At 50.4% G+C, this 27,748-nt stretch overlaps 1 protein-coding gene across 1 annotated transcript; it reads right to left on the bottom strand.

Annotated features, from left to right (window-relative positions):
* Positions 1 to 6,045: 6,045 nt before the first annotated feature.
* Cluh (CLUH binding protein of NUMT mRNA) lies at positions 6,046 to 23,998 on the bottom strand. Its single transcript, XM_085829824.1, has 26 exons — positions 23,382 to 23,998; positions 20,560 to 20,762; positions 19,846 to 20,017; positions 17,656 to 17,799; positions 17,378 to 17,502; positions 17,137 to 17,291; positions 16,909 to 17,034; positions 16,484 to 16,631; positions 16,227 to 16,319; positions 14,873 to 15,567; positions 13,172 to 13,401; positions 12,905 to 13,001; positions 12,654 to 12,762; positions 11,860 to 12,012; positions 11,717 to 11,779; positions 11,360 to 11,604; positions 11,009 to 11,093; positions 10,710 to 10,863; positions 10,492 to 10,631; positions 9,761 to 9,841; positions 9,558 to 9,683; positions 9,345 to 9,466; positions 9,019 to 9,112; positions 8,803 to 8,937; positions 8,644 to 8,717; positions 6,046 to 7,471 (listed from the first exon to the last, which is right to left on the bottom strand). Exons 1-26 carry the CDS (start codon positions 23,953 to 23,955, stop codon positions 7,312 to 7,314), a joined length of 4,503 nt encoding a protein of 1,500 aa, XP_085685950.1. The 5' UTR covers positions 23,956 to 23,998; the 3' UTR covers positions 6,046 to 7,311.
* Between the last annotated feature and the right edge of the window lie 3,750 nt (positions 23,999 to 27,748).

The following is a 27,748-nucleotide window of genomic DNA, read 5'->3' on the forward strand; positions in this document are numbered from 1 at the left end:
CATGTTTTGTTTATATGTAAATGTTTATAAGTATATGGGCCTATCTATAAGTGGATATGTCTATATATGTATATCACACACATACAACCTCCATGTTGTTGGGTCTTAAGTTTTTGAAGAAGTGCTAAAACTTTGGCATAGAGTAAATCTTGCTGGGGAACACCAAGCACAGCCGTGCTTCAGAGTAAACTCTTCTGCTCTTTCTGACTCTGAGGAGCTTTCTAAGCTCAGAGAAAGTCACTTCCTTTGTCCTCCCCTCTAATGTGGCCAGTCACCATGCTACACATTCCTTAGAGGCTGTATATTTTGATCCAGAGTTACTACAGTAGGTTTAAGAGAATTTTGCCCATGACTTTTGGAACACTATTCCATTGTCAATTTTTAATAAAGAATTTATCACCTAGCTAATCAACTTTTTTTTTTTCTTTTTAAGAAAATCAATTTGAAAGGTTTAACAGAAACAATGACATAACAGTGACAGTCTAACAATGATATTTTTTTTCTGGACTGCATTTTATTCGTTTGTAAAATAGATTTTTTTTTTTAAGTCCCTTTAAGTATTGAATGGAAATTTGATTCCTGAAAGGACAAAGGGTGAGAATTAATGTCCTGTAGATATACACAAGAGATTAGGCTCTGACAGCAGCTCACTATCTAGCTTGTGTGCTTTTGTTTGTTCACTTGTTTGTTCTTAATATTCCTCAGAGATTTCTCTAGAAAGGAAAAGTGTTTTGAGAATTAAGTGGCTATTCTTTGAGGACAAAAACTCCATCGTGACTCCATAAACAACACCGTAGGTTAGCTATTAGGACAACATTGCCTCGCAGCCCTGCTTTCATTAAGAAGTCTTTTTCTCCTAGCTGTTCTGACTGAATTTTTCTCCAAAAGCTATAGAAAATACCTTTGTTCTCATTTGCTGCTATTTCCTGTCCTATTTCAAGAATATAAATACATAGAAATGGTGCATCTTAACATTTGTTTGTATGTGTTAAAATGTCTTGTTTTCTAATTCAGTTTTAGCATGTAGCAACATGAATTGTTTAAGGGTAAGCCACAACATCTAGACATCATTCATAGAAACAATAAAGAATGGTACCAATGTAGAGGAGCAAAGCTGCTGTTCCTGGGTTTCCTCCCCTGCAGCAGTGACTCACTGACAACGGAGGAAAGAGTGCTCTGTAACAAAGCTGTCCTTACTTGGGAGATTGCCACAGCCTGCTGCTTAGCTGAGTTACCAGACATCCTCCATTTAAGCAGCAGCAAACATTGAATCTCAGGGATGGTCCACAGCTGGATCCAAACATAACAAGCCCTGTTTGAATAATGAAGGGTGGCGGGGCAACATCCACATCTGGCATCGGATTTGCAAAGGTTTCTCACACTGTTGTTTGACACTGCCCTGTTGATGCCCTTACTCTTATGTTACTGTTTTCTGTCTGCTGTCTAACCCTGTGCCTTGCCTGGGATAAGGACAATGATAAAGTTACTGGTTTGGGTTGTAGGTAGAGGACGTTATGAATTGGTTAGCGGTTCACTGCTGCTTTGTTACTTTCTTGAGTCAGATTGGCTGCTTATTAAATAAAAAGCTGATAGAATTGTGTACTCAGATGATTGTTGATTGTGTGTGTAAACAGACATTCCAGTGCCACCTATAGCACAGCGTGCCCAAGAAGTCCTAACCGCATGGAGAGTGCAAACTGCAGGTTTGTTTGTGTAGACATGACCTGGAGAATAGTTGCTTTTCACATGACATCTTGCACTTTAGGAGACTAAGACCGTCCTGTTCTGTCTGCATGTGGTGTGACCAATGGTGTGCTCAGAGCACTACCCACAATCACTAGTATTAGCAAGCCGTCCCGGGCCGTGACGCACTAGTAGTCCTTTGGAAGCTTTGGCTTTAGGCTCACCAAGCCCAGTCTCCTGTTTGCCTCTTTCTGTTCTTTGTGAACTTCCAGATAATACCACTCACTAAAGTTTATTTTTTTGTTGTTTTTTAATTTAAAAAAAAAAACTATTTAAAAATAAGGACATTTTGTTTGTTGACAGTGGTGGCTTGATAATCCTTAAGCAACAAGTTGAAATAGAAGGAAAAGGCACTTGAAAAGGTTACTCTTCCTGTCCAGCTGTATATAAACCCAATGTGTTGGTTAATTTAGATGGTGCAAAAAGGAATGTCATGGTAGACAAGCAACATGGGCAAAATTGCAAGAAAGGTTTTGGGTTTTTTCCAGTGGGATGGGTTGGGTGGGATGGGGTAAGCTGGACTCACAAGTCACAACTGGATGGGCCTTTTTATCCTTTCACTGTATCATGTAAGTAGCTGCTTTCTTGCCTGCTTATCCTTCAGGCATCCCCAAAGCTCACTCTGAAGACGTTAGAAATAAACACAAACTCTACGAGTTAGAAGCCGGTCCTGACACTGACACGAAGGCAAGCATTGATTTCATATGAACGTTGCAGAGGTGGTCATTGGAGAAAACAGTTCCCAGATTGTAAGAGTTCACCGAAGATATCGGCAAAATTTTAAAAATCAGTAAAGGAATGTATATAATATTGCTCTTGTGTTTTACAGTAAGATTTGTTGCTCTCAGACTGTGTAAAACAAAATTTATTCATGTTTTCTGCATATTAAAAATCTTATTGTACCAATTGGTAAACTATTAAATGCCTATAAAACTAGATCTGGTGGGGTTTTTTCAATGGTCATTGGGGGTGAGGTTGTGTTGATTTTGGTAGGAAGTGAGACTTGGGAACCAGGAACAGAAAGAACGTTAGTTGGCCATAAGCAACGGAGCTGTGCTACCACTGCCTTTTGCTGTTGTCTACCCCCTATCTGGAGGGAGCAGCATGTAGGTAGGTCTCTAGCCATAGGCTTGAGCCTAACTAGAACTACTGACTGCACTGGACAGCTAAGCACACTTTCCTCCAGCTCTATGTTCTGACAGTGGCTATAAACTGGTCTCTTAGAGATACAGACTCAATTCCAGAGATGAGGGCCCTGCCCATTTTGTATCTATCATCTCTTACCTTGGAGATAAACATCCTTTTTTTTTTTTTGTTTTTTGTTTTTTGTTTTTTTTTTGGTTTTTCGAGACAGGGTTTCTCTGTGTAGCCCTGGCTGTACTGGCACTCACTTTGTAGACCAGGCTGGCCTCGAACTCAGAAATCCGCCTGCCTCTGCCTCCCGAGTGCTGGGATTAAAGGCGTGCACCACCACGCCTGGCTTTGATAAAACATCCTTAATGTCAGGTTTTATGAAATGTACCAGAGTAAGTGTTCACTTTGTTCTAGGTGCTGTGTCTCATGCTGGTACCTCCGCAGCCTTTTATATACAAGAGTGCAGGTTAATGTGCCTCCTGTTGGAAGGTGTCTTCCCAACCAAAAGAAATGTATTTGGCAAAATGTATTTGGCCAGTTTTCCTACAAGACCTGACCACTTTCCCTCTGGTTGGAGTTCTAACTTAAATATCATATCCTGTTGTGAATTTGGAAACTGGTTGTGTATCACACCTTGGCCTCTGTCCTAAAGGCAGGGAGATGGCTCTGTGCAGGATGCCGGCTGCATCCATCCTTCCTGGTTAGTCTGGTGAGAACTTGTGCAGACATGAATTCAACTGCTAGCAGCAATTTTCTGCTTCTGAGTCAACATATCCTCATTAGACATGTATATTCTAGCGCCCCCCCCCCCACCCACCTCAAGACATACTAAGAACCAGTACAGGCAGCCTTTTGAACAAGTCCTCCAGATTAGCCTAACAAGGCTGAAGATAAGTGTCTCCAGGTTAAATGTCTCACAGCAGGACTTGGAATTCAAACCCCTTCTCCCCACACATACATACTCCTTTGACCCCCTTCCTGTGCTGGTGGGGTGGGGGGTGGGGTCAGGGAGCCACATTCCCAGTCTCTGCCATGTAGTCACTGCCCTCTCATCTCAATGAACATAGAAAATAGTTGGCTTTTGGGCCGGTCGTGGTGGCGCACGCTTTTAATCCCAGCACTTGGGAGGCAGAGACAGGCGGATTTCTGAGTTCGAGGCTATCCTGGTCTACAAAGTGGGTTCCAGGACAGCCAGGGCTACACAGAGAAACCCTGTCTCGAAAAACCAAAAAAAAAAAAAAAAAAAAGTTGGTTTTTAAATTTTAAAATTACACTTAACACATATACCTTATGTGCATCTGTTTATGCTACAGTATAAGGCCAGAGCTTATTTGGGAATGGGTTCTACCATTGAAAGTGGAGTCAGATTTGACAATAAGTACCTTTTTCTACTGAACCATTTCACTGACAGTGAATTGGGAATTTATTTATATTAAATGCAGGGTCTCACTATGTAAGCTATGGTTGGCCTGGAACTCAGAGATCCACCTGCTTCCCAAGTGCTGGGACTAAAGGCATCCACCATACTTGGCTACTTTATTAGTTCCTCAGTATGAAGAGGCCAGTAAGATAGCCCTTCATTTTGGGACTCTTGAAACTGGGTCAGTATCTAGCTCAGGCTATCCTTGAATCCCATCAATAGCCCTGCCTCAGCATATACCACCACTTCCAGCTTCCTCTTAACTGTCAGTGGCGTCAGCTAATCGCCCTAACAGTTGAATACCTTCTTGCATTGAAGCTGCTCTGAGCCACTTCAGGATACTTCTCAGCCATAGAATATATAGGGATTCCTCAGGTTGTCCCTGTGGCCCTCAACTGAGTTTCTTGTTGATTTGTCAAAAGATCTAATTGGCTAGTGAGATGTCTAAGCAGATAGAAGTGCTTGCTGCACAAGCCCTGAATTCAATCTGAATTCCATCCCAGAACCCACTGTGGAAAGAACCATCTCTCAAGTCATGCTCTGGGTTCATATACGCACTACCTGCACTCATATCTACACATAATTTTTAAGATCTTTACATGTTCAAGTATTTTGCCTGCATGTGTGTACATATGTGTACTATGTATGTCCCTAGTATCTAGCGGCCAGAAGATCCCTTTAACTGGAGTTGTGAACCATTGTAAATTCCCATATGGGAGCTGGCAACCAAACCTGGGTCATTGGGTCGTTCTGGAGAAGAGCCAAAGTTCTTAACATCTATCTGAGCCCTCTCTCGCACCCCACAATATTTTACAAAGGAATTTAATAACACGAATATGCTTAAGGGAACCAACCAAGAAAAATGGGCCTCTAGGGTGACTTGTAAGCATCTGATTAAACTATTAAGCTCATGCAGAGCAGCCTCAACTTTGTGTGATGTCCCTTTCCAGAAGTGGGGAGTCCAACAAGTCAACAAACACATTTACAACAAAATGAACCAGGTGTCATATGCACACCGGTAACCAGGAACTCAAAGTCACACTCAGCTTAAAAGGGATTTTGAGGCCAGTCTTGGCTCTAAGAGACCAAATTATAAAGGGAACATACACAGTAGACTTAAATGATCAAAATCATTGGTAAGTACTTAACAGATGTTACTTAGTATCAAGATCAGAAACATCTTTCTCCCACTGGCTTAGGAAAAAAGGATCACAAATTAGGGCTGGTATTTTTCATAAAGTCATAAAATGTAACTCTAGGACTTTTGAATCCCTGAGCATCATGAAGCCAGAAAGCATGTTCAAGCACGTCTGAGGCCTGCTGACTGGTTAGGACCACTACTGTGACAAGTCCACTGGTTGGCCACCTCTTCCCTCCACTCCACTAGCCCTACATAAGCTGACTCTTACAAAACCAGCACTCCTCTTTTCTACTTGCCAAACCCTATCTACCAGCTACAAGGGAAGGGAATAAGGCACAAGCCTAGCTAGTGAGATGTTCAAAAGACTACAAAAGAATCAGAAGCTTGCCATCAATTCCCTCTTCCGGAAACATCTTTCACTACATCTTGTTTTTTTCTTGTGTAGGGCCCAGCTTAACAACTGGAGTCGCACCCCTTCCACTTCAGTGACTTGAACATAACGTTGAATTTGACACAATATATACATAATTACCTCCCAGCAGTACTTCTGAGCCTCACTCAAGCAATAGGAACAAGTTCCACAGAGCACACAGGGAAGGCTGGGGCAGCAGGTTTCAAAAACTCACTTTATTCCAATGTGAAATGAAGACGTGATGGTTTAAAAACAAGAAAACGTTCTTGATAGCTGTGGGGGTGCCTTGCTGGCCCAGGCCCATGCCCTTTGAAACAAGGTCCCTGGACAGATACTATCCATCAGCAGCTCCAGAAAAGCCCCAAGCAGAGGCTCTGCCTAAAACAGCTCCCTTAAGTTCAAAGGGTGGCCATCTCCTTCAGGGACAGCAGACAAAGAGAAGCGACACAGGCAGGGAGGGGAGAGAGAGGGCAGCCAAGGCAGTAGGAGCCCCAACACCCCAGAGCTTCTTTGTATAAGTGCTTATATGGCAAAGACCAAGGAGGAGCCAGGCTCCAGAGGTGACAATCACTCCTGTGCATGGCACTTTCCCTGGGATCCACAATTCAGCCCTGGGTCCCCACCCCTTACCCAACTGTGCATTAGGCAGCTCAGGTTTAAATGGGGAGAAAGATACATTCAGACTGTTGGCCCCCAAGGTTATGCTCACCTGGGGTACAGGGAGCAGGGAGGCAAGTCAAAGCCTGTAGCAGGACCTCCTCTCCTGCTTGGCCAAGGCCAGGCACATGGATGTGTAGGGTCTACCACTGCTGGCCCCTTCCCTTCACCCTGTGGCTACAGGTAGGCCAGGCCCAATCACAGTAAAGCCACTGCAGGTCTCACCTTGCACCCTACCAGAAGACATCTGGCTCCCCCTCCCAGGACACACGAAAGCCCCCATCTTTTTTGGCTGAAACCTGGACTTTAAGCCAGGCTGGGCCCAGGGGTAGTGGCAACAAAAGCAGCAGCCATAATGTCAAACATATAAATGACCTGAGAAATTGCATCTGCACGTCATCCACTCAGAACTGACTGGGCTATGTACATCAGAAAGGACGGAGCAAGACATCCACAGGCATGGACACACACACATCTGCTTGATGCTGGGGAGGCACTCGCCCCCCAGCTGGAGCTGATGCCTACACACTTTACTTTCATGTCTTCAATTAGGCCTCTGCATTGAAAATTCATTGAACCAGTGCAAAACCATCTTTTAGGGGCAGGCAAACCAGAGCAGGGCCCCAGGCAGATGGTGGGGTGAGGTGGGGGTAGAAAGTGGAGGACTAGCTTCCTCTCCCAATCTGCAGGGCATGCCCCCAGAATTCTCCTGGAATCTGTCTGCATCGCCGGGTAATGGGGCTGCTGGACTGTCCATCTTTCTCTCCTTTTTTATCCCTGTAAGTTCAGGGAAGAAGGACCTTCCTAGGCAGTCTGAGGGGAGCCCACGTCCTCCGCGGCTCTCTCTGGCTCAGGCTCAGGCTCGGGGGCCATGGGTTCTTCAGCCTTATCCCTGTTTCTGTTGGCCTCTTGGAGCTGGTGTCGCCGTGCCACCTCTGCCTTCAGGTTTTCCAAGTCTTTTTGGCTGAACATTAGGAGGCGAAGGTGAAGTCAGAGTAGCCTGGACCCCCTGGCACCCTGCAGCTTTCAGGACACTGCCACTCAGGACAGTGGAGATGTATGGAACGGGCGCCCCTCCTAGAAATGGAGTGCTGACTACACCTGACAGCATGTGGTGAGAGTGTGCCATCCCTACACCTAAGGTCAATCTGCTCTCAACCTCTGCCTTCTACAGCAGACCAGAGGCAGCAAACAGGACAAGGGTGCTCCCTCCCATTGCCGGCTGGCCCACCAACAGCATCTCCCACATCCAGGAAGGAGCTACTTTCAAAGCAGTCTGCAAGAATTGTGGGAGAGTTTTCAAAAAACTAGCTGACAGCCCTGCACTGGAGAAGCAGACAGCTACAGTCACATCATATGGACTGGAAGTGAAAGATCACCAAGATATAATGGGAAACAGAGGGCCGGCCAGGAAACAAAACCAGGAGCTCAAGGCCATTCTCAGCTACATAGCCAGTGTTAAGGTAAACACGGGCTACATGAGACCTTGTCTAAACCAAAACAAGAAAAAGAAGAAATTTGAACGAGGTATGCTAAAAGCTTAAAGGAAATCAGGTAGTAGTCCACAAGTCAACTGTGATCTCAACACTTGAAAACCTGAGGCCAGAGGATCACGTGCTTGAGGCCAGCTCACTCCAACCCCAGCACCCAGAAGATGGAAGCAGGATGGCTACTAATTTGAGGCTGGCCTGGGCTACATCATGAGGTCATGGTTAGCTTGGAACTCTGTCACAAAATAAATGGCCAGGCTGTGGTGGCACATGCCTTTAATCCCAGCACTTGGAAGACAGAGGCAGGTGGATTTTTTTTTGAGTTCTGCAAAGTGAGTTCCAGAACAACCAAAGCTGTTGCCCTGGCTGTCCTGGAACTCACTCTGTAGACCAGGCTGGCCTCGAACTTAGAAATCCGCCTGCCTCTGCCTCCCGAGTGCTGGGATTAAAGGCATGCGCCACCACACAAAACAGACAACAAAACTAAAAACAACAAAAATAAAGAAAAATAAAACACTAGCTATGTTTTTCTTGGATTACATGGTGTCTGGGAAGAATCACAAGGAACCTTACTACAGGCTATATGCTTTTAAAGTCTTGCTCATTTAACTTAAACTGACTGCCAGGGCTGGGTGGAGGCTCTCACCTGAGAGGAATGAAGAGGATACCATTGATGACATTGAGCTGCTCCAGGACACTGGTCATGCTGGGAGCTGTGAACTGAGGGTAGCATGGAAGGCCAGGTTAGCGTGGCCTTGCCAGAGGCTAAGGCACTGCACCCACCCTGCTCAGCCCAGGTCTATACCTTGAGGGGTGGGATATTAGCACTGGAGCCATTACGGTAGATCTCATTCATGGTGCGCTGCAGGGCCACAGCCTGCTGGGTCAGGCACTTGAGGTACTCAGAGCTCTCCTTGGTTTTCTCATGGTCCTCACCGAGCTATAAAGGACAAAGGGAAGGGAGATCAGGACTGCATGGACGGCCACAGGCACAACCTTCTTAGCCCCTGCCGAGGCCCACCTGTGTCTTGTAGATGGTGTAACCTTCCTTCTCATGCTGGAGGGCCGACCGGAACTCAGCTTTGCTCTCATAAACCCGTGCGACAAGGTGGTGGCTGGGAGGAGCAGATTATATAGGGCAAAAGAGAGACAAGAGGTGGATTGTCTCCACCTGAGGACTAGATCCCCTCATGAGCTCCCGGGGAACCACTCAAGGAGAGGGAGGGCCCTTAGCAGAGGTAGAGCTTCCAAGAACTTTTCTCGACTGTGTAGACAAATCTGGGTCCCTTCCCAACCACTCTCTGTGTCTCCAAGAGTTTTCATGGTTCTTAGCCAGCACTGCCTCACCTGAGAGCCACCTTAAGGGCCTTGGGCCCATGGTACTTGGTAGTGACAGCCAGTGCGTTCTCCAGGAAGCGCAGGGACAGGTCATACTCCATTACTCCATGCAGCACCAGCCCGATGTTGTTCTGGGGGAGAAGGAAGAAACCATGTCAGTTCCTCCCCTGCACAAAGTCCATCCACGGTCTGGTCACCCACATTCTCCTCGCCAACACTCACATCCAACAATGCCATCTCAGGGTGATCCTCCCCAAACACAAGCAGCATGAGGTAGCGGGCACGGTACAGGAGGCTCAGGGCTGTGGACAGCTGGCTGCTGGCGAAGCAGTACAGGGCCAGGTGCATCTGTGGGTGGGGTCACGGTGGGTCAGGGTAGCCTCAGGCACCTACACCTACAAGCTAACCCCAGCCTGGCTACTCACATATTCCTGAATGGTGTTGGGGTGCTCAATGCCCATCACCCGCTCACTCATCAGCACGGCCTTCTGTTGATTGCTGAGGGCCTGGAAAGAGATGGTATCCATCTCAGGTGAGCACTGCTCCCCAACTGAGCAGCCCCACACAGCACGGGCTAGCCTGGAGTCCCTATCCTTTGCACACAGGCACAAGGATAATGGCTGCTCTGACTGAGGAGGTCTTCACCACAGAGACCATCGGAAACTCTTATCATTCTACATCTTCTTCCCTAACAAAGCCTATGCAAAAGCCAACATCTGAAAATGCATTAATTTCTAAAAAGCTTTCATAGGACAGCCTCTGGTTGAAAGAGCAGGGGGCCCAAAGCATACCGAGAGCCTGGGGACCAGCAAAATAGCTGGAATACCACAAAACACCGAAGAAAACAAGAGACCATCAGCTGGTCTTCCCATGGTCACTCAAAGGCCAGGTATTGTGTCACAGCTCTTACTCACTGGCTCTCTTGCCTGTGTCCCTGAGCGGTGTCATGTTCACCTTACAGAGCACAGGCAGCTACTGAGTTCTCCCAAGGACAGCAAGAAGAGCTGGTGAGCTCACAGAACAAGAACTTTGGACCTCCCTCCATGGAAACCCATTCTCCCTGTTTTAACAGGGGGGTGATGGCGGGGTCCCCAGACCTTTCCTTCATGCAGCCCCAACTAATACGTGACAGCCAGAAGTGCCACAGCCTACACACCTCGGCATAATCACCCATGATGTAGTGGAGGCGGGCCAGAAGACGCAGACAGGCACAGATCTCCACGTGCATGGCTCCGTAAACATTGTTGAACAGGTTCAGAGCCTCATTGATGAGCTCACAGCCTTCTTTCAGGAAGCCTACGAGGCAGCCGGAGTGGCAAGGTCAGGACTGGGCAAGAGACACTCCCGTTTCCCCCAGCCCACAGTGCCACGCACCCTGCTGTACTTTGGCCTGTCCACTCTGGAAGAAGTGGAAGGCATCCGACGCCTTGGGGTTGACATGCTTGACCACAGGGAAGATATTGAGCACATCTTCCTCAGTGAAGGCAGGCTTGTGGCGGCTATCAAAGCTGTATTCCTTCAGCAGAATCTGGGGACAGGGCCCAACACCCAAAGTCTCAGCCATGGACACAAGAACAGCACCTCCCAGCCTCCCATCACATGTCCAGAGACTACCATCCCAAGAAAGCTCCCGTCCCCTTGTTTTGTGGGCCAGGCTGGAAAGGAGGGCCCACCTGGATCCCGGTTTTCAGTGAGATCTCCCGCAGCAGTGTTATCTTCTGCAGCCCGTAGGTCTCCACAGCCTGGTCCACAGAATCACTAGGGGCAGGAGCAGGGGCTGAGCAGCCCTGCACCCACCTGCCACTCTGGACAGCTGCTCAACTCCATAGTCCATAATCAATGCTATCCACTGCTTAGCATAAACCCTCACAGCCAGCCCCACTTCCCCACGCTGGTCCCACATAACTAAGCCTGTTTGCCTGCTGTCTTCAATCTACTACCCTTAGACCACAGGCCCTAGATGCTGCCCCAACCCCACCCCCAGTCTCCTACACTGTGGTGACCCCTGTCCCCTGTGCCCATACCACTCAAGGGTGAAGTCAAAGTAGTTTTTGGCCTCATGGCATATGTTCTTCCAGAGCTCTTGGGGGGTCATCACAGCCCAGGCAGTGTTGTCTGCAGCTCCTGGGGGCCTGTTTTTCCTCCTCTTGTTCCTTTTCTTGGAGAGCAGCTCATCAGCAGGCAGGTGGGCCACAGGGTTGGGGTAAGAGCTCAGGAAACAGTTCAGGAAGTGGCTGATGGCAGCTGAGAGGCCTGAGAGCTCCACTCCCTGAGCCAAGTTTTGGTTGAAGTCAGGATGGCCCTAAGCCCCCACCCAGGGCTCTTCTCCAGGCCCCATGCCACCCGGGGAGGTCCCACTAAGTTGGGGAAGAGGGCGGCACCTGTAGATATGTCTTGAAGATGTGCTTGGCGGAGCGTGTGATGAGCTCTCCGATGCCGATTTTCTGGGGGAGTCAAAGAAGGAAGTCTCGGGCAGGTCCCAGGCCTCCAGCTGCCACCACCTCCCAGGCCAAGCCCCACTCACATAAATGTGGTCCAGCTGGTCTCGGGCTGGGCTCCGCAGCACCAGATCCAGCACCTTGCCCAGGTATCGCATGTTGATGCCACGCTGGCGCATCACCTCAGCCAGTGTGGCCCCATCCATGGGCAGCACAGCATACTCTGTGCAATCCTTTACCTGTGGGGCTGCATCAGGTCAAGACCAGCCCTAGCCCTTTGCCCCTACCCCTCTGGGTCTTCCCTAGAGCCCTAACGGAAGGACAGAACTGAAGCCCTGGCTTCCATGAGGAAGAGAGGGCCCAAGGTGTAAAAAAGGCACAGGAACCTATCCTGCCTTCTCGATGAGCAAAGGGAACAAGAAGAGTGACCCTGCCTTTGGGCAGCAGCCTGACCTCTTGGGTAAAGACCCAAGTCCCACAGGTGGCACAGGGCCATCTGGTCATGTGAGAAGAAACCACAGCGTGAGAGACTCACAAACCTGAGGCAAAAATGGCACCCAACCCAGGGATAAGAGGAAGTAAGCCTGTCACTCAGGAGCCTAGGCAAAAAGCTAGTGGAATCAGTTGGACAGGAAATACTAGGCCTCTGTTATTTGTGCCTCAAAGGACCAGAATCTCAGCTTTGGCAGGGCACAGCCTATCTATGTCTGATGCCTCCTTTGACTTATTGGGCACAGCCAGTATGCCAGGCTAGGAGAGGCCAATGCAGCAGTTACAAGAAGGTTTTCTATGTGATCCAGAGACCAAGGAGCAGGAGGCACCAAGGTCTGCAACAGCCCCTTTCAGCAGCCCCAACCCAACCTTTCAGCCCCTCCCTCACCAAACCAGGGATCTGGCAGGAGAGCAGGAAGGCAGCAGCATCTTTCAACAGCTGCTTCTGGTCCCGAACTTCATCCTGGCAGGACTCAGGAAATCGAACCCCTGGGAAGGTAGAGCAGGAAGGCTTGAGCTAGGCAGATGACATCAGGGGAGAAGCTTTCTGCTACTGAAGAGCCCAAGCCCATCCCATGATGCTTTGCCCTCAGTTGCAGGGTTCACTCACTGATTATCCATTCTTACTTGCCTGGGGAGAAGATGTCAGGATTGAAGCGAATATCAAAGGCCGTGCTGCTGATGGAGCCAACAGCCTTGCAGGCATTTCGGATCACCTCTCGGCTTCGAGGGTCTACTGTGGAGACAGGCGGGCAAGGATGGTAGGTAGAGCTGTGCACTGTGAGCTTCTTACCCAACCCACTCTAGGGATATCTGCCTGCCTCTCAGAGATCATGACCCCCCCCTCCCCCCATGGCTAAGCTGCCAGGACCAGCTTGGGCTCTCCAAACAAGCAAGCAACCCCACCTGTGCCATCATCTGAGGCGATGGTCTCTGCCAGCTCCTTCACCTTGGCGAGGCCACTCACACTGCTGCCCTCCTCCTCCTCACATCCTGCTTCAGGTCCTATTGAATCTTCAGATTTGGTCTCTGCTGAGGAGGGAAGGTCACCATTCTCCAGGGAGGTGGTGGTCTCCACCTTGCTGGCCTTCTGCTGCATCAACTGTAAGGCAGCCAGCTTCATGAAGAGAAGGTACCTAAGAGCAGCGAAGCAGGCATGATGAAGCAAGGGGCTGTAGACTGTAGCCAGGCTGTCCACTGGTTAAGAGTACTTGCTATTCTTACAGATTCGCTTTCCTGTACTGACATAGTGGCTCCCAACCATCTGTACTTCAGTTCCAGAGAGTGCAATGCCCTCTTGTAACCTTTACAGGAAATATGGGCATGCATGTGGTCCACACAGATGTAGGCAAGAGTCATACACACAGCTATAGCAATAAACTCTTCAAAAGCAAGTCAGGCAGGTGTCACCATCTATAATCTCAGAACTGGGGAAGCAGAGGCAGAGGCAGACAGATCTGAGTTCAAGGCCAGCCTGGTCTTTGGAGTGAGTTCCAGAGAAGCCTTGTCTCGAAAAACAAAAAACAAAACAAAAAAACCCCAAAAATAAAAAGGCAGGCCCAGAGTCCATGTCTCTGGGGCCAGCACTAGGGAGGCTGGGACAGTATTGCCAGTTCCAGGCCAGCTTTTGCTACACAGTAAGACCCTGCTTCAAAAGCAAATAAACAAAACCCCACTAAACTGTCCTCAAGTTAGAAGGCAGTGAGGGCATATGGGGGGAGGGAGAAGCTCTAGAGCAGGGCTCTCAGCAGTGAGGAAGAGGAACGCCAATGCATCTGGAAAGAGTTCATCGTGGTGTGAGACAGCAAATGGGTGCGGTCAGTGCCAGCAGCCCAGCACTCTGAAGCCCCACTTCCCAGCCCTGTACTGTGACCTTCTTCCTGTCATTATACTATATTAAAACATTTATTTATTAGGAGACAGGGTCTCTCTGTGTAGACCAGACTTGGCCTCTAACTTAGAGATCCACCTGCTTCTACCTCCTGCGTTCTGGGATTAAAGGTGTGCCCCACCACACCTGACTTTGGGTCTTTATGTGGGTGTGTGTATGTGCACATGGAAGCCACAGGAAGCCATCAGCTGTCCTGCTATATTACCGCTACCTTAGTCCCTCGAGATAGGACCTGTACTGAACTTGCACTACATAGCAGCTTGCAAGCGCCTATGAGGATCTTGTGTCTGTCCTCTCCCCTCAGTGGTGGGGTTAGACACAGCTCATGACTCAAGTTTGTATTCTTCCCCTCAGTGGTGGGGTTAGACACAGCTCATGACTCAAGTTTGTATTCTTCGGGGATCTGAATCCAAGTCCTCCTGTCTCCATCGTAAGCACTCCCTCACTGAGCCCCTCCCAGCTCCACATCTACACTGACTGGAATTTCCTTAAAAGCCCAGGACCACTCTGCTGGAATACTGGTTAGCCACTTGCTAGTCTACAATTGACAGAGGCCCTGTGTTCCTGCATCTGGAGATCTGAGGCAGGCAAAGGCTGAGGTTTATATTCAGGCTCTAGGAAGCAGGCTGGGTTTCTCCCTTCCAGAATTTCCCTCAGAACAGATGATCCTGAGCCAGCTTCCCTGTCAGTCTAGTTCAACAGCAGCCATTCCTCACCTGTGCTCCACAAAAGCATCCACTAGCTCCTGGCGCAAACAGCACAGCTTGTGTCGATGGGTTCGGGGGAAACCAGCTCGAGAGCACTCCTCAGGTAGCTCCTCACCAGGCACAGGAAGGAAGTTGAGGTCCGGTGGGAAGGTGCGCAGTAGGTCAAGGATGTAGTGGCGCCCATCATTGCCAATGATGCCCTTACACTCGACCGAGGAGCAGAGCTCCACCTCCTCGTCTCGGTCATTGAGCACTCGGTGACGAAGGATCTTGAGGGGCCGGCTGGTGCGCTCCAACAGCTCCAGATAGCGTGGGTGTGACACCACTGTCTTGCCAAAGTCAATGGAGCCATAGATGACACTCTGCTCCTGGTCCCGTTCCAGGATGCCAGGGATGATGGACTGAGCTGTGACCCGGTAGCCACGGTAATCCACTACCACTGTACCCAGTGTGTACAGTCCCTCTACATCCACGGCATTGTATGTGCGAACACCATTCAGGTCATTGGTGGGTGCCACGTAGGCTGCCACATCCCCACCAAAGTCTTTGTAGTGGTCCCGGACATCAAAGCCCAGGCTGAAGAAGATGTTGTTCCAGATGAACATCTGCATCTTGGTCTCCTCACTGGGGTTGATGGCCATCACATTGCCATCAATAACTGCCATGGCACCCCTTGTGGCTGCCGCTGTGAAATCACTGTGCACCTGGGAAGGCCAAGGTTGGGAGGGTGAGAGCACCAAGGTACATCCTATCCTGGCCCAGGTCACCTAGATGGTAAAGGCAGCCAGGCCCTGGACACCAGGGAACCCTAGCCTCAGTTTCTTCATATTTAGAAATGGGAACAGCACCATTTCTTAAAATCATTTTGAGACCTCAACAATTCTACTGAAAAACAACAACAAAAAAAAACCCAATCAGGAACAAAAGGGAGTATGCAAGGCCAAATGACATGGTTCAGCAGGTAAGGGTCCTTGCCACCAAGTCTGCCTGCATCACTTCAATCCCTGGACCTACCTACAGTAAAAGGAGAGACCTGTCTCCCACTGATTGCCCTGCCCGATACCCACTACACACGTGCACACACATTCTATCAGTGTGCTACTGCACCTGTGGCTCAGTAAGAACACCATGTGATCATGGCAGGACATGAAGATGGCCAAGAAAGATAGGTTACTCCCCATTCTATGGTCTCAAGAATCTCAATGAAGCCATAGCAAAGACCTTAGGTGATTTTCTGGGAGGCAGGAGGCTGACATACCCTGCAAGTCCATCGCCAGTGTTGCCAACAAAGGTAAGCTAGTGACAGCCTCTAGTTTTCTTTACCCATAAGCCCAGCTACAGGGAGGCTTAAGGCTGTAGTCACCTTGAATATGGCTCGTTCTCGGAGCAACCGCTCAGGCAGGTTCTTGCGGGGCAGCTCCCTTGTTGTCTGCAGCTCTTCATTCCAGTCCCGGGTCTGTGGAGGGACCAAGGAGGCAGAGGCAGGCTCAGCCTATGTCTGCTGACCTGCCCTGGGTTATCCCCTTCTTCCACTTCCCTGTGGATAGGCCCCTAGAGAACAGAGGGAGCCTACTGGGAGGTGCATAGGAGCCTGGCAGGAAGGGCGGGTCTGGGTAGCACCTGTCCAGGAATGTGCTCCTCGTAGCCCAGCCTCGAGGTGTAGGCGTCCTCCGCACGCACACAGTCCATGGCATGCTCTGCCTGGGGGGCTGTCCAGCTGTATACCTGGAACGGGGTGGCGATCCTCTCGAATGGGTGGCGCTGGACCCTGTGGCAGGCAGGGGAATGGAAAGGTGGAACACCCCTCCAAGCTTAGAGCCCAGTTGTGAGCTTCTCTTCTCTGAGGCCTGCACTGTTCTGGCATCTCCTACCCATGGATGCCAACCAGAAGTCAAATAGAGCAAATGGGCACCTCTCCCAGGGCTGTTGCCCCCTTGGACCAGGGACCCTCAGGCACTGGGACACCATTTCTTCAGGCAGAGGTGCTGGTGTGGGGTCCAGCCTGTGCCTGGAGGCAGGGCAGGGCATGGTGGCAGAGGTGCTACCTTTTCTTCTGCAGCACAGCAAAGTTCTTTTTGAAGGTTGGGCTGATCTGGTTGAGCAGCTCTACTAGGGAATGGCTGAGGAAGCGGGGGCTGGCAGGCTTGGGGTTGAAGTGGTAGGCCGTGGACCTGCAAGGAGAGGGTCACTAAGCAGGTGCCGTAAGTATTTGTCATTAGACTCAGAACACGGGGACATGCCCTATGGCATGTGGAAGACTAGCAAAGACTTACTGATTCAGGTAGAAGCCCCTCGTCGATGCAGTGATGCTGACTTGCCGGTCCTCAGCAGTGATCACAAACAGGTACATGAGGTCCCCATGCATCTTGCGGTTCCCAGGAGGTGGGTTCCAGCCACTCATGGTGAGTACTTTCAGACACTGCAGGGGCTGCAAAAATGGCCAAACATGAGGAGACAGGACTTTTGGGATCCTCCCACCAGGGTCTTACTTCCTTGATACTTCTAAAGTCTTACCTTCCAGTCACGGTTCTGGGGCTGCAGGGGACAGAGAGGCCGCTCCCGGCTCCCTGGCAGGATATACTCAGGTGGTGTGCAGTCGATGGGGTCCATCTCCAAGCCTTTCTTCCGCTTCCCACTGTCTGAGGAACCCAAGGCTTGGTGGTCAGCCAGGAACCAACAATTTCTGTTACTTAATGTGTCTCTGGCTTGTCTTAACTTCAGCAAACCCCCAGCCCCCAGCCCTTCAGGCCTTTGTCCCTCTGCACAAGTCCAAGTGCCAATTTTTCCCGCACCTCCTAAGTCACCATCAGTGAAGACACTCAGGAAGGACAAGGAGTTACAGTCAACTCCATTGAAGGCATCAGATGGGTCCAAGCTCTTGAGGAGGTCTCTGACATGACGCACGTGGATTCGGGCCTCACGCACCGTGTAAGGCTCTGCCAGAGGAGGAAAAAGCATTACTATAGCCCTATTGGAATAACCTGGCTTGCAATGAGATTTCCAGTGTTGTCATGGGGGTGAGAGGGTTGGTTGTTTGAGAGTAGAAGACAAGGTCTCTATAGTTCCTGCTACCTTAAGAGTTATAGAGCATAGACTGCCCTTCAATTCAGTGCTACGGCTGCCTCAGTCCCCAAGTTACTGACATCACAGGCAGAGATACATGTGCCTAGCTTTCTCTCCTTACAATGCTGGGGTAGTGGAAAGGTGTAGAATTAAGGTGAATCTACAGCTGCTGGGGTAGCTTAAAACTTCCATTTTTTTTTCCAGGATGGGGACAAAGTGACAAAGCTTAAGACTGGGTTATATGGCCCTGGCTAGCCTAGGTCAAACAGTGATCCTCAAGTCCCAGCCTCTAAGTGCCAATAGTAGACGTAGATCACCATGCCCGTTCAAGTTTTTACTTTTAATTTAAGTGTGGGAATATCTGTATGTTTCTGTGTTACTGTATACCATGTGGGGAGTGGAGTGCCCATGGAGGCCAGAAGAGTGCATCAGAACCTCTGAAACTAGACTTATGGTTGTTGTGAACTGCCTGATGTAGGTGCTGGGAACTGAATCCAGGTCCACTGGAAGAGGAAATGCCCTTAACTGCTGAGCCACACTCCCAAACCCTGAATTTTCCAATTAGGGTTCCCATTTTTAATTCTCCTGTCAGCCAGCTGTGGTGGAACCTCACGAGACTCCTAACCGCTGTGGTGGAGGAGCAAGAGCTCATCTAGGGGGCTGGTGAGATGGCTCAGTGGGTAAGAGCACCCGACTGCTCTTCCGAAGGTCCAGAGTTCAAATCCCAGCAACCACATGGTGGCTCACAACCATCCGCAACGAGATCTGGCACCCTCTTCTGGGGTGTCTGAAGACAGCTACAGTGTACTTACATATAATAAATAAATAAATCTTAAAAAAAAAAAAAAAAAAAAAAAAAAAGAGCTCATCTATATATTAAGCTGAAAACCAGTCTTATACTGTCACCAAAAAAATCCCAAAATTCCCAAAGATAGACACCTAAGCTGGGTTTCTGATTCATTCACACACACACACACTTGTTAGTGGGATCCTTGTTTGCAAAGAACATTCTACCACCTGCCTCTTGAAGCCTACTCAGGCCCCTGGAAAACCCATTCAAGCCTTAGGCTCTTTGTTCAGATACCTCCAGCCCTGTGGAGCCTCAACCTCGAGCTCCACAGGGATGGCCTAAAGATGGCATCATCCCAGAACCCCAGAGTCAACACTGCCCAGGTCTGTGTTTTGTGAATTTTAACCATTTCTACAAGGACAAGCTGGGGCTCCGACTGAGACTTGCCCAGACGTCACTCTTTATTTTCCCTTTTGGTTTTTTGAGGCAGGGTTTTATTCTGTAGCCCAGGTGAACCTCCAGTTCACAGCAATCCTCCCGCCTCAGCTGCCCAAATGCTGAGATGACAGGCATAAGCGCTGTGCTCTGTTTCTGTATCTGCTCTTAATGAGCTGCTCCAGGAGCTGCTTTCCTACAACTGTCTCCCTATCCCAGCGCAGAAGACCCGCAAACCCCTGACACTGACATCCTGGAAAAGTCCCTGCACTTGGAAGGCACAGGAAGGCGGGTCTCTGTAAGTTCAGTGCTACCCTGATCTAGAAAGAAAGTTCCAGGACAGCCAGGGCAACATAGAGACCTTGTCTCAAAACATAAAACAAAAAAAGCAAACAACAAAAAAGAGAGCTACACAACTTCTTCAGTTACGAAAGAGGCAACACTTATCTTTTCATAATTTGATAGGCTTATTTCAATCCTAGTTTGGAACTGGCTGGATTTTTAAAAATGGAGACACAAGTGTTTAAACTGTGGACCATAAAGTAGAAAGAAAGGGTGTGACAGCCTAAGTAGCCTAAGCAGCACCTTCATGTGCCCAGAGGGAGCACAGGGACAACAGGGACAGTGTCTGTTAGGCTATCTGGCCTAACTCTGGGGCCCTCCTCTGGCAGCCATCAGCTCAGTCTAGACCAACCTTCCACAACTCGGAGCCCCGAGCCCTCCTGCAGTCCCTCCACACTGCGTAGCTCTGAAAAGTGGTCCAGCATATTGCCATCCAAGTGTAGTGAGAAGCAGGTACGGTGACAAGTATCCTCACGGTCCATGAGCACCTGGTGGATCTCCTGCACCATCTCCTGGGGGGACACCTGCCAGGAAGAAAGGTCACTCTAGTAAGAAACTATATGGGTAGGTGCAAAAACATGCCTCCTTGCTACCAGGCCAAGTACCCGGGTTCTTAGAATAAATCCCCCAGTTTGCTACTTCTTAGGTTTTAAATTTTTCAATTCCAGCCCTATCCAGGAATACCATATTCATCTGCATCTGTGTTTATATACATACTTGTACTATATGAACTTACTAGACAGAACTTGGCCCAGGCCTAACTATGTATAGGAACCAAGAGAAATTCCTTAACTAGAGGATGGAAAAAGCAGGAGAAGCAACAATAAGGCCTCTAGAGCAAATGGCCCTGGTCCTGCCAGTGGCTGCTGGTGCTTGTCCTCTAGTCATAAGGCAATGACTTGAACTTAGCCTCATCTAGTGTGCTAGCCCAGACCCTGGGCAAAAACAGGACTTGGCTTCCTGCCCACAGGTCCAGCACATGCAAAGACAAGGCTTGACTTCTAAACCTCCTCCTCTCCAGCAGCAGACTCAAGCCTGGTCCCCAGCACACCTTCCTCCATCTTACCTGCAGGGAAAAGGGCTCGATGCCAGGGGCCAGGATCTTCACAGAAAAGCCTGTGTCCTGAATGACAATGACTTCCTGTCCAGTGGTCTCATCTCCAGGCTCACCCTCATCTAGCCCATTTTCCCTAGGTGGCTCAGATGTTCCTTCTTCCTTCTTCAAATTCTCCGAGCAGTCACCATTCAACAGCATGACCGAGGGGAGATCTGGGAAAGGTGAGAGTTGAGTCAGATGGGCCTAGCTGGGCAGGCAGGACTTCCTACCTCACACATCCAGTTGGGAGTAAAGAGACCAGTACCCCCACCACCCGGCATCCGTGTAAAGCACTGCCATCTCCTTTCCACATGCTGTGCCCTCCCTTTCTATGCCCTGTTCCTCACCACAGCAGTCAGGATTCCTCTCCAGGGCCACAACAGCACACACCCTTCTCCAGGGCCACAACGACATACACCAACCTTCTCCAGCAGCAAGGCCTCTGCCCATCTCTTTCTCTTCTATCCAATGACTCATTCTCTCCAGTGATCCTGAGCTATAGACCGACCTCAGCCCCTCCTACCTCATTTCTCAAATGGAGTTAAAACTCTCCATCTGTGAGCTCAGATGCCAGTGCTAGCCTGGTTTAAGCTTCTCAACCAAGTCGACCACCATCAACACATAACTTCCCCTTACATATCACCAAAGGCTCATTTTGTCAGAATAGAGTCTATTATCCTGGACAAATCAGTCCCTGTTCTCTCCCTGGTACTTTGTAGCTTACCCTAAATCCGCTACCAACTCCTAGGTGTTGGGGCTCTGCAGACATGGCCTTGGTAGTTTTCCAACATCAAAAGCATAATTTCTGAACCCTTCTGATAAAGCACTGATGACTCAAGTGTGGCCAGCATTGAGAACACCTAAAACCAGTCTCTACTCTACTAGCTACCTTCCTCTCACCTCTGTACTCTTGATTATGCACTCCCTCTACACACACACACACACACACACACACACACACACACACCTGTTGAACTATTCTAGAGCTTCTGCTGGATCATTCTATCAGCCACGATATACTGATCCACTGGGCAAACTCTAATTCTTTTTTGTTTTGTTTTGTTTTGTTTTTCAAGACATGGGTCTCTGTGTAGCCCTGGCTATCCTGGAGTCAATATGTAGACCAGGCTGGCCTTGAACTCACAAAGATTTGCCTGCCTGCACCTGGCCCTTCCAACTCATTAAGTTCCAGGTACATAAACTTTCCCCAGAGCCTTCCCAAATGACCTGGGCTGGCAGAAGTACCAGCCCCATCACCACCTCCAGGAGCAGCCACTCTGTACTGTGAATAGCTGTTCACATTAGCAGCTTGCTGTTCTACATTCTGCCTTACTCTAGCTCAATGAAAAGATATCAAATCAATTAATGCTAGTTTACATTCGAGCCCAATACTTGTGTGCACCTAACTTAGCATGCTGTGGGAAGAGAGAAGCAGGTGACAACCCTACTCCCCCACCCTAACACCAGTGCTAAGGGGAAAGAGATGTCCCCCCACCTTTAGGAAGCCAAGGACCTCCTCTCAGAAACCCTCCAGCTAAACATAGGTCTGCCTGGATATCCACTTGGCAAACAGAGAGCTTGGCCCTAGCACCTGTCAGCCAGAATGGCCCCCTTGGCTTGTAGCCCCACCACCCCAGCTATGAACAGGACTGTTCCAGACAGAACAGCCCAGCTCTAGATGTCAGCCCAGCCCATCCAGACCCCAGGGTCCCTTTCCTACCCTGCCATCAGGAATGGTAACAGGGTACAAGAGCCCAAAGGCCAAAATCAAGGGCCTCAAGGATGTAGACTGACTCAAAATAGATGGGCAACACCGGGGTCATGGAGAGAAGCTTAGCCCTTTTCCTGTACCCCTAAACTTAATAGTGGGTAAACAGGACCTTTAGGATTTCAGATATAGTACCAATTCATTAATTCCCCCCAAAAAGGGTAATTGAGGTTTAGAAAGATTTAAAGTGAACCCCAGGTTCATCAGCTCATGCCACTAGCTACTATGGGCCTCCAATAATGCTATCTGTACCACATCATACCATCTCCAAACCAGGATTACCATCCAAGAACCACAGGACCCACAAAATATCCCTTTCAGTGACCCAGCAGCCCCAGGCGGGGAGGCCTCAGCCCTTAAGAAATGAACAATAGCATAGCAGTGGGGTTATGCCTTTAATCCCAGCACTCAGAAGGCAGAAGAGGCAGGTGGATCCAAGTTTGAGGCCAGCCCGGATTAAAAGCAAGTTCCTGGACAACCAGAACTACGTGGAGAAAAGAAATGAACAACCCACCCCAAATGAACCCTGGTCTGGCTCTAAAGACAGAGCAGACAAGGGGAAGGCCATGCTAAAAGCAACCTAGGGTGCACATGGAAGAACCTTCCCTCACTGGATCCCTGGAGATGAATCTCCAGGTTGGCAATCTCCTCGAATGGAGGCAGAAGCTAGAAAGGCCCTCACTCAATACAGAAACCCAGTTTTAATCACTGAAAGTACACGGTAGGTAGGCAGTTAAACCTGAACCTTAATAGACAGTCCATGTTCCGCACGTTAGCAGTAGAGGACAAGGGAGTTAGAGAGGGAAGGCAAAGTGAACCCCAGCCTTTTTTCCTAAGCTCAGGAACCTGGACTCTGGTACAGTCAGATTTAAGACAATACTCCCCAGGGGCTTCCTCTCCTCCACGACAGCCAATCCTGGCTTTCTTCTTTCCTCCAAGGGGACCTGAAATTCTCTCCAGCACAGGATTTGTGACAAGTGATTTATCTGGTTAGTCACTGGGACCACACAGCCCCACAGCCCACCTGGTACAGTGAGTAGCTGCGTTCTTCTTGGCTCTGAAGTCTCAGGACTGCCATGGCAGTAAGGCAGCCAGCTCCCCTGACCAGGCCCAGGCCCATTTCTGCCTCTGTCCCTTGTTCCAGTCTCTGCTTCTATCCTTGTGGTAATGCAGCTGGTCGGCTCAGGGCTGGAGCTCCAGCTGGCTTCAGGTTTCAGTGGGGCCAGGCCTGCCGGGGCAGCCCCGGGAAGGGCACATTCCCCCTGCCTCTCATTCTGTTCAAGGTCGGGCAGAAGGACAACTGAGGGCCAGGCAGCCCCACTAGCTTCAGGACCTTGGAAAGAACTACTACTAGTACTTAGGCCCACCTCCCCACATACCTCAGAAACAGAACCACTGCTAGCAAAGCCATTAGGGGAACATAGGAACCCGGCACTTGGGGTACCTGAGCCCCTGTGGACAGAAGGCATAGGGGGCAGGCTGGCAGGAGCAGAGCTCAACAAGGGGGTCCTCTCCTCAGCTCCATCTACACCAGTGGTAGGCAGGACTGCTTCAGCCAGCTGCTGACAACAACTGGCACATACCCGGGCCCAGGCCATCAGATAGCCACCCCTGGTCCACCAGCTACCGACAGAGCACCCTGCTTTCCTCTTAGGTCAAAGGACTGGCTGGGGCCTCTGGCTCCTGTTGTCTCTTGCAGGTGACCTGGCAGCTGGCCTCTTCCTGAGAGTCACTGGTTCTAGTGAGAGGGGGATGGGCTCCCAATCTCCCAGAGGACAACTGCACCCAAGCCTCAGGACTTCAAGCTGCACCAAGAAGCTGGCAGACTACCTCTTCTCTTCCCAGCAGCCTGTGCGCCACCAGGAGAAAACCAAATGTCTCCCCTGGGGAAAAACAGAGCTGCCAGCAAGAGGCTGAAGGCCATCACACTGGAGAAGCAGCATGCCCAGCCTCGCCAGGGCGCATTCGCAGGGCCTCTGACTTGTTGCCAGGGCCCAGTGAGGATTGCTCTGGCATCCATACTAACCAGCATGGGGGTGGAAAGGGGGGCAAAGCTCTCACTCCAGGGCCCTCCATTCCCAGGGATAGCTAAGCAGACCCTTGGCTTCTCTTCAGCCCTAACAGGTTCTGAGTCTCACACTATGACCTGAGGCAAGAAGGGTCAGATCCAGACAGAGCTCCATCCCTTTTAACCCCCTCTTCAAACACACCCTAATCCTGGGAGGGGAGCAGGCAGCCTGGTAACAATGCTAAAGGAGTCTCACTCAAGTTAACGTTAAGCCAGTGCTCACTTCAGGCCATCTCCCCAGAAGGACCATATTCAAATCAACTATCCCATCTCATTCAAGGAAACTAAAGCTCCACACAGCTTATAAGTGAGCTGTCCAAGGTCACAGAAGCAAAAGGCTGTGAAGCTAAGTCTAGGAAAAGGGATGTGTGTCAGAGTTCCAAACCCAACCTCTGGGCGCTACTTTTAGAGTAAGGTCTATTGTCATTCTCCCCAAGAGACCAGGCTACTGCAGTGACCTCCCTTGGAAGCCTAAGGACTCAGTCCAGGTGGTGCATGAGGCCATAGATGACCCAAGTCTCTCCTCCCTTGCACTCAGATCCTAGAGGTCTTTGAAGACCTAGGTTTTAGGGAAGTGAAATAAAAAGGCAGTCCTCTGCAGAATGGGACTAACTGCCTAAATGGCACTTAGTACAGTGCTAAGCTCCGCCTACAGTCTCTAGGAGAGATCTGAGTGGAAAGACAACACTCAGCCTTCCCTAGGCCTAGCCAGAGATGGTCACAGGCAGGAGTTACAAAGGGGTCTGAGCAACCACACTTAGCCTCTGTATGCCACTCGTCTGACAGCATCTTCAGAGACTGTGCCAGGGCCAGGCCACACCCTAGCTAAGGATCAGCAGGTAGGGGTAGAACAGGAAGTCCAACTCCAAAAGATACACTGCCCCATCCTTGAATCCAGGGCTTCAAGACAAGAGGACAGAGGCAGAGAGACAGCTTATAGAAGATCCTGCTTGCCTCCTTCCTGTTTCCCCAGACCAGAAATAGGTCTTCAAGGTCCAAGTATCGTTCACTGTCTTCTCAGACACCACGCAAAAGAGCTTTAAGATCCTGCTGGAGAGCTTATAAGCCCCTAAATTCTCCCCTCGTCTGCCAAGTCCCCTTCAGTTTCCACGCCCAACTCAGGGAACCCTCCCCTGTACAGAAGGAACCTGACACACCACTGTGAACTTGAAAAACCTGCCTGTTCTCTTAACCCCTAAAAGTTACTTTATTCTTAAAGTAACTGTCCCTGGCCTGCCTTGATCGCCTCCTCAAAGGTACTGGAGAGCTCTAGAAAGAGGGGCTACACTTTGATACCCATGCAAAAACCTTACCATGGGATAGCAGATGGGTGGGGGAGGGCAGGGGGAGCAGGACAAACATGACACAGGCTCCATTTATGTCTCTCTTCTTTTGAACAGATCCAAGATGGCCGGATAGTCTGTTATCTATACCATTTTTCTGGGACACAGAAGCCAAGATCCTACCAAGTAGAAAGTCCTGTGTCCCGAAGATGAAGAACTATGCTCTGACCCCAACCCAGCACCCCCAGGCACACCCCCCCCCAAGAGTCCCTTAGCATATAGTTAAGGGAGCTTCATTCACCAAAAATCCTCCACTACCATTCCAGTTCCTAAATCCCCTGAATCACATACATAATAACCCAGCACGACCACCTCAGCTTCCTCTAGGCTGGGCTGGGGTAGACTTGGCATGCTAGCCGTAAACTGGAAATCCAAATGCTTCCCTGGACAATGAAATCACTATGACCTTGGAAAAGCTGCTTCATATCTCTTCAGATCTCTTTGATGGAGGGGAAACAGCCAGCTCTAACCTTCTCTTACCCAGCCTGCCCATGGAATCAGAGCCACGACATTTTTCAGCACTTCTTGTGCTTGGGTACAACTCAGACCTTGTCTTGGGCAAGGTAAGTCCACTGTGATGGATAACAGTCTAGCAAGTGCTAGGCCCATTAGGGCCATCCTTACTCCCGTGTTAGCCTTAGTCTGCTCACCGGAGCTGGGAAGAATAAGGAGATGAGCTGAGGAAAAGAGAGATAAAGAGGGTCTGCACTCACTGGCATCCTGGGTAGAAAGGACCAGGCAGGCTCTGAGGAAAAGTGAGGAGGCCCTAGGAAGGGGTTTCTAGTTTCAAGGCTGGAGCCTGAGACTTGGTGAAAATAACAGAAAGGGCACGGGCTAAGTACAAGAGAAGTAGGCCCCACCCCTAGACAAGCCTCCGCCACTCCCAAAGCCACCGCCACACAGCCCCCACGGGGGAGAGCTGGGCGCTCCACTCCACACTAATGACCTTTGCCTTAAAAAAACAGCAGCTCTAGTCTGACCCACTTTTCGCAATAAGGCAGGTTAATGATCAAGTTCAGGCACAAACACCTCCCCCTGACAAACAGCTAGGCTTTGCCCACACACAGGCAGGACCCCAAACCCCTGATCAAGGGGAGGCCAGTAACTAAAAGAATTGAGACCACAGTCTGATGACTTGGGGTTAAGCCCTTGTCTCTAAGAATGTACCAGAGACAACCCACCCCAATAACACACACACACACCCCAACTTGCGCTCTTCCCATAGTCCAAGTTTGGGCAGCTCCAAACTGAGCCTCACTCACAGTGCTGCAGCTCTGCCGCACAGGAACGTCTAGGACAAGAGAACCAGAAGGTGGCTGGGCCGCAAGTGTCACTGCCCCCAGCCCCAAGAGCTCCCCAAGCAGGGGCGCGGAGGGGGTGGGGCCGCCGATTCCATCGGTCTGCGGCGGCGGCGCACCCTGAAACCAAACCGCGTGTGCGCGCACGTGTCCCCGCGATCTTGCGCGAGTGTGTCCGCCGTGGCTGCCCTTCCACGGTCCCCACGTGCGAAGTCCAGGCCGAGGCCGGGGGTGCCACTGAAGGTGACCTTCAGGGCAGGGGCGGCCCAGTGCACCGCCCACACTGACGCGGAGGGAAGACGGTTGTTCCCACCGAGTCCCGAGCCCTCCGGCCGGACTCCGCCCGGGCTCTAGCCCAGCTGTCCCTGCCCCCGGCCCACTCACTCACCAGCCGCGTTCGGCCGCCCCTTGCCGCCGGCCTGCGAGCCGTGCTCCCGGGCGTTGTCGGCCGGGGCGGCCGCCGGCAACTCGTCCGTCTTGATGACCATGGCGGGAGCGGGCGTCCGGCTCGCCTGTCCGCGCCGCACGCCGCGCCACTAACCCAAGTGCCCTGCGCGCCGCGGCCGCTGCGGGAAGGACGGAGTCACCGGCCCACGTGGTGCGCGCTTTAGCCTTTGACCCCGCCGCCGCTCCCCTACCCCGCCCTCGCGCCCGGCCTGCCCACGGCAGACGACGAGGGACA

The sequence above is a fragment of the Mus caroli genome, unplaced genomic scaffold, assembly GCF_978045245.1.
Source record: "Mus caroli unplaced genomic scaffold, Mus_caroli_1 scaffold_13, whole genome shotgun sequence".
In the NCBI taxonomy this organism is placed as follows: Eukaryota; Metazoa; Chordata; class Mammalia; order Rodentia; family Muridae; genus Mus; species Mus caroli.

Excerpts from the sequence above, each read along its gene's own strand:
- Cluh (XM_085829824.1), bottom strand. The coding sequence starts at position 23,955 with ATGGCCTGGGCCCGGGTATGTGCCAGTTGTTGTCAGCAGCTGGCTGAA. Across the intron at positions 15,568-16,226 it reads GAGAACGAGCCATATTCAAG|GTGCACAGTGATTTCACAGC; the intron begins GTGACTACAGCC and ends TGGCCTTCCCAG. Across the intron at positions 11,094-11,359 it reads TTTGACTTCACCCTTGAGTG|TGATTCTGTGGACCAGGCTG; the intron begins GTATGGGCACAG and ends TCCTGCCCCTAG.